Below are 5946 nucleotides of genomic sequence, written 5' to 3' on the forward strand. Positions count from 1 at the left end.
CCTTGTCCTGCAACCTTGCCTAGGCTCACCGCCCCTGTGACAGCCCACCTGTGCCTAGTATCACCGCCCCTGTGACAGTCCACCTGCTTGGCACAGTTGCAGCCACCCAGCCTCCATGTTCACCTTGTCCTGAGCACCTGAGCATGATAGTTACATCTTCCTAATCTGGAGTATGGGGCCCTTCCTAGAAAGCTGCCAGGTGCCAAGGAGAGACAGGACAAGAGAATCACTGAGTGAAGATGAGGAGGGCAGGGCAGTCTGGGAGTCACCTCAACATTCTTGATCCCATCCCCATCAGCATCGTCATCACACTGGTCTCCCACACCATCATTGTCAGCATCTTCTTGCCCAGAATTGGGTGTCAAAAGGCAGTTGTCCTAAAGTCCAAGGCAAGAGGATGGATGAGTCTGGCCTGACCCAGCCTGGGCTCCCCACCATGCTCACCACCCGTGTCCCCACACCTGCTTGCAATGTTTGTTGTTGTCCATGCAGGGCAGCGCCTGGTCTGGGTAGCCATCGATGTCTGTGTCAGGCCCACACACGTTTCCGTTCCCTGCCCAGCCCACATTACACTGGGCAACACAGAAGGTAGGAGTTGGCAGTTGGGCTGGCTCCCACACCCTTATTCTCTCTGCCCCAGGCTCTTTCTTCCCACCAATGAGTTCCCTGGCCCAGGCCACCTCCCAAGGACCCCAACCCCGGCCCTAAACGTAGCCCTACCCCATTCCCTACGTTACCCTTTTCCTTCTAAGCCTGAGGCCTAGCTTACCTGGCAGGACACTGCCCCATTGCGTTCAAAGAGACAGTGAGCGTGGATGTGGCAGGGGCTGTGGGCTGGGCTGTGGCAGGTCCGGGCTGGGAGGCAGCCCTGGCTCTGGTTGCCTAGGAAACCCAGGCGGCAGGGACCACACTTGAAAGAGCCCTAAGAGTGAGGAAGCAGTGACTTAAGAAGGAGGGTGATCCCGCCAGGTGCCCAGAACAGCACTGCCCCATTTGCAGGGTACAGGGTGGACACTCACAGCTATGCCAGGTGTATCAGTGTCTCCTTCAGGTTCTCATAACAACCTTTCAAGGTAGATAACAGCCCCACTTTTCGTATGAGGAGGCCGAGGCCCAAAAAGGTTAAATAACCTGCTGTCTACTAAGAGGCAGATGCCATTCTAAACCAGGTCTGTGAGAGCACCTAGTGTGTGCAGTGCCCTAGGGAAGGAGGGAGGGCAGCCCAGAGTCTGGGGGGGCGGTTAGACCATCCCGCCTCTCTATACACCCAGGGTACCCAGCTCACCACGGTGTTGGTGCAGATGGAGTTGGGGTCACAGCCACCATTATTGCCATCGTTGCATTCATCGATGTCATTGCAGACCTGAAGGGGCAGACATGGGGTGGAACCAGACCTATGGTGGGTCTCCTTAGATATGGGAGTGGGCACAGATGTGGTCTTATCTGTGAACATTGACATTAAGCCCAGACCCAAAGCCAGTGCACAGCCAGCCTCACCCCATTTATCACAAGGGCCCCACGTCCAGGCCAGAAGCCCATAGCCACTGCAAGGCCAAGACCCTTGTCCACACACACTACCCAATCTAACCTGTTTACTGGCCCGGGCATAGTCAATGCCCACACCAGACACTCGTGTGCCCTTGAACCCTTGAGGACAGGCCTCGCAGTGGAAGCCAGGCATGGTGTTGATGCAGCTGGAGCCCGGGAAGCAGGGGTCAGCATGAGCACACTGGGGACCGGATGACAAAGCAGAAGTCAAGCCTCCCTCTGGGAAACTCAGGCCCTGCCTACGACCCTGGAACCATCACTCCTGGTCTCCCCTTTTTGCAGCTCTCCCCACCCTGGCTCCCTCCTCATGTCCCTGGCTAGCCATCCCAAGCTTCTGCTGCTCCCCCAGCTCCTCCTCTGTGTGGCCTCCTGTCTCCTTCCCATTTCACACTCCTGGTCTCTGACCTCTCCTAAGCGCAATTCCTCTCCCCTGACCAACATTCATCCCCCACTTGGGCCCCTACTGATACCCTCACCCCCGCTTTCTGCACCCTTCTGGGATCTGACCTCCCCCACCTCATTGATGTCACTGCAGTGGGTGCCGTTGCCTTGTAGGCCCGGGGGGCAGGGCCCACAGCGGTAGCCTGGGTACTCGTACACTTCCATGCAGTCCACACCTCGGAAGCAGGGGTTGGGGCTGCAGTGGGAACGCTGCTCATGGAAGCCTGGGGGTGGGCACAGCCAGAGCCACCCAGAGGTCACCATTCAAACCACTGGAAGGGGAAGCCCAAGTCATGGGGTGGGGAACACAGCACCGGCATCTGGAGCCCTCCCCGCTCTCCCACTCACCGCACACCTGACACTCCATGATGGTGTTTCGGATGAGGGACATCTCCTTCACCTGCAGAAAGGTATGGATAAGTCAACTCAGCACTTGCCACCCCGCCCCAAGTCAGTACCACCCTGTGCTGGTCCACCCAAACCTGGTCTCGGATATCATCCCGCAGCTCCACCAGGATCTGGTTGAAGAGGGTGAGTTGGGTGACCAGCGCCTTGGTCTGCTCCCCTGCCAGGGTCCACAGTGTGAGAGGCTCAGAACTGGTATGCCAGCCCTGGTCCCTCCTTGGACAATAAGCCAGCTGCTGCCACCACTTCCCATGCCCCTACCCTTGAATCCACCCTGTTCCAGAGTGAAGAGGACTTAGTTTCACGCAACTGCCAAAGTCTGGGGTCTCCTTCCCACCCTCAGCCCTTCCACTTCATCGTGGCCTACTCACCTAGAATGGAGTGCAGTGCATTGGTCACTAGAGAGGAGAAGAAAACAAAGTTAGGGGGCGTGAGGTGGAGATGTGAATACAGGGTGAGGAGGAGGAAGGCAGGGCAGGGACAGAATCAAGACAGGGTGCTGGATGGTGGGAAGACAGAGCTGACAAGCAGGCAGCACAAGCTCTCCACGGGAAGGGACCCTCTGAGGGAGTTGCAGCATAAGAAGTCAAAATCCAAATCCTGGTTCCCAGTCCTGATAATGGCAGAAGGGATCCGAGTGACAGGTGATCCAAAGCAAAGCCAGGGTCCCAATATATCCCACTCCCTCCCAAGCTTCCACTTCAGGGGCTTTCTTTGAAATATCTGAGGGAAGTAGGTGTTTCATTTAGGTAAGAGCCTCTGAACACCCCTGTCAGGGAGACAAGGCAGATAACCAATGCTCAGAGAAACTGCTGGTCAGTGATAGCTGCCAATGCAAACTAAAAAAGACTCGAGACCAGTATCTTGTTCAGCCAAGACCAAGCAATGAATTTATTCCTCTCCCTTCTCCCCAAAGGTCCTCAGAGTAATATTCCTCTCTTGGATCATTTTATTTTTTCTAGTCACCCTGCTAGGTAGGATGGCCTCAACAAGGAAGACTTTCCTGACCCACATCTCCTGGGATAGCTGTATTGGAGATCATGGAGTCAGAGGTGAAAAATCTGGGGTACCCAGGAGCAGGTGAGTTAGGAATGGGTGTTAAGGAAAGGAAAGTCAAGAGGATAGGAGCCCCCAAAGACCACAGGACCTGTGGTCTAATATCAGCAAACAGAAGTCTCCATGTTACCTGCACTGTGGATGGACTCGTCCCCTTGGAATGGACACTCACTCAGGGCTCCTACCCGGGCCATGGACCCACCCAGAATAATTTTCATAGATTCCACAAAGCCCTGGGGGGATAGCAGCAGAGTAAGGTGGGAAGACCTACCAAGTCCTCCCCCAGTGGGTGCAAACCCTGTTCCCATAGAAGCTCAGAGTCCTCCCTGCTCACCTGCATCCTCAAGTAGGCCTTCTGTCCAGTCCTAATCTCCAGCCCATCGACCTCCGCTGGGGGAATGGGGGCCAGTGCTGGAAGGCCTGCATGCTGGTCACCTAGTTTGCAGTCCACATAGAGTTGTAAGGCAGGGCTTGGTCGGGAGGGACCACGGAGTCTCAGGAGAGCTGTGTGCGTGCGCCCATCAGCCAGGCCTGCTTGCTGCAGGTTCACGGCGTGGACTTTGCCATCCTCTCGCTGGTACCGCACCAGTACTGCCCAGGAGGGGAGGTCAATATGGTCACTGTCACTCAACCCATCTCCCAGGGAGTCTCAGGTCAGCTCTGCTGGATACCACATCTCTGTGGGCTCCTACCCATACTTCTGCTATGTATCTCTCAACACATTGTAATAATAGGTACACAATAAGTTTTTCTTTAGTGGTATCAAATCATTCTACCCTCTCCTAGGGTGGCAGCTGGTTTTATGCCCACTGAACTGTCCCAGGGATCTGAAGGCCCTCTCTATATAACTGCTGGAGCCCAGAGACATGCCTTACCCTCCCTCCAGGCATACCCAAGTATGACCTCCCATCCCTCTAAATACCAGGCTTCACCCTATTATTTAGGTACCTGGCCTTGTGAGGCACCTCCTAAGCACCCCATACCAAGTGTCCCCATGCCTGGTTACAGCCTGATGGGCCCATGGGCCCCAGTGAATTAGGAGAGTCAGGTGGCACTTGGGAGCTGGGATGAGGGAGAGTGCTCCAGGGGGTTGCCGCTGCAGGAGAGAAGATGCCCACCATTCACCTTTGTTGATCTTGCCCACAATGGAGGCCTCCAGCCATCGTGTGTTGTCTTGGCGAGAGTAGAGGCCAAAGAGGACACCACCCTGCTTGGGGGGCAGGCGGAAAGTGGACAAGAGGTAGATGTCCCCAGCAGTAAGCAGGGCTGTTCGGATCTTCTCTGCCACAGTTACCATCTGCCGGGACTCGCCCACGGTCAGCAGGTCAATTACTGGCCAGGCAGGGGTTATCAAGGTCAGAGAAAAGGATAAAAAGCTAAAGCCTGCCCTCTCCCCCGAGCCCTCATCACTCCCCACCCCCACCACCAGGCAGCAAAACTCAACCCTTGTTGCTTTCAGAGGACAGGCATTGTGCTTTCCTTTCCCTCACCACTGCATACTACAACCTGCAGGCTTGAGGCTCACTTGGAAATACAGAAACAGCACCCCGCAAACTTGAGATGCCCCCACCAGATGGCGCAAGGGAGATGCTGTGCTGATCCCAGGCAGGAGTGGCACCTGGTGCCCACAGCATAGAAACCAGAGGCAGCTTCTCTTTCCACTGCTGGATTTGGCTCATGCCACACTCCAATGCCCCTCCTCCCATCCTGGGGGCTCAGCACACCACCTCTGGATAAGGACAGCTGTTCACTGAGGGCTCTGACCCTCCCACCGTCTGGGCTCTCTCCCACGAGAATGTAGGACCCAGCTCTGGTGCTTCCTGTGTCCTGGCCAGTCTGTGGTTTCCCCTCAAGCCTGTAAAGAATCTGTGCCTGTGTCATCTGCTCCAGCTAGCACTCCCACACCCATGGGCTCATCTCACCACCAGACCTCCGGGAGAGCACAGACCTCTTGGTCCCCACCCCCGCCCTGTCCTGGGGCAGCCAGGAGCCTGGCAGGATGAAGCCCAGGGACCCACGCAGTACACCCACCTTCAGGCTGCTCTCTCAGACCCTGGGGTGCCTACAGATGCTCAGATAACAACCCCGCCGGACAGCCCTAGCATCCAGTTCCTAAGTCCTCTGCTCTGGCCTCATGCCTGACCCCGGCTGGTTCCCACTCACCCACCATTCTGTGGTGCCCACTCCTCCCCAGCAGGTCATCATTTCACCAACTCCAGACAGGGTAACTCTTTCCGCTGGCCCAATTTCAGGCCTTTTCCTTCACCCCCTGCCCACATGTTCCCTACTACCTGGGCTGGGGGCAGGTGGGGAGGAGGCAGAGAGGGGTCTAAAAGGATGGAGACAGGCTTACCCTGTAGGTCCTGACTGGCAGATGCGAAAGAGCAAAGGAAGAGAAGAGCCAGGGCCCCCCGAAGTTCCTGCGTCTCCATGCTGCTCAGCCGGCTCACTACCCCTGGCAGGCAGGCAGCTGGGAGGGGAAAAGGCTAGGCGGAG

The 5946-nt window shown here is 56.5% G+C and overlaps 1 protein-coding gene across 3 annotated transcripts in view; it reads right to left on the reverse strand.

Annotated features, from left to right (window-relative positions):
* The window catches only part of THBS3 (thrombospondin 3), an 11983-nt gene extending 6037 nt beyond the window's left edge, over positions 1–5946 (reverse strand). The window contains exons 1-13 of one of the 3 annotated variants that reach the window (XM_008050085.1): positions 5804–5946; positions 4576–4782; positions 3785–4041; positions 3581–3683; positions 2766–2792; positions 2472–2554; positions 2338–2389; positions 2065–2213; positions 1589–1729; positions 1286–1363; positions 770–922; positions 462–572; positions 270–377 (exon numbers count right to left, since the gene is read on the reverse strand). In XM_008050085.1, coding sequence (XP_008048276.1) covers positions 270–377; positions 462–572; positions 770–922; positions 1286–1363; positions 1589–1729; positions 2065–2213; positions 2338–2389; positions 2472–2554; positions 2766–2792; positions 3581–3683; positions 3785–4041; positions 4576–4782; positions 5804–5882 — 1548 coding nt within the window. In that variant the 5' untranslated portion in view covers positions 5883–5946. The remainder of the gene's footprint in view (positions 1–269; positions 378–461; positions 573–769; positions 923–1285; positions 1364–1588; positions 1730–2064; positions 2214–2337; positions 2390–2471; positions 2555–2765; positions 2793–3580; positions 3684–3784; positions 4042–4575; positions 4783–5803) is intronic. The other 2 variants (XM_008050086.1, XM_008050087.1) reach the window with 2 other exon arrangements.

This window comes from Carlito syrichta, unplaced genomic scaffold, assembly GCF_000164805.1.
Source record: "Carlito syrichta isolate Samal-C Ts95f unplaced genomic scaffold, Tarsius_syrichta-2.0.1 Scaffold142960, whole genome shotgun sequence".
NCBI classification, from domain to species: domain Eukaryota; kingdom Metazoa; phylum Chordata; class Mammalia; order Primates; family Tarsiidae; genus Carlito; species Carlito syrichta.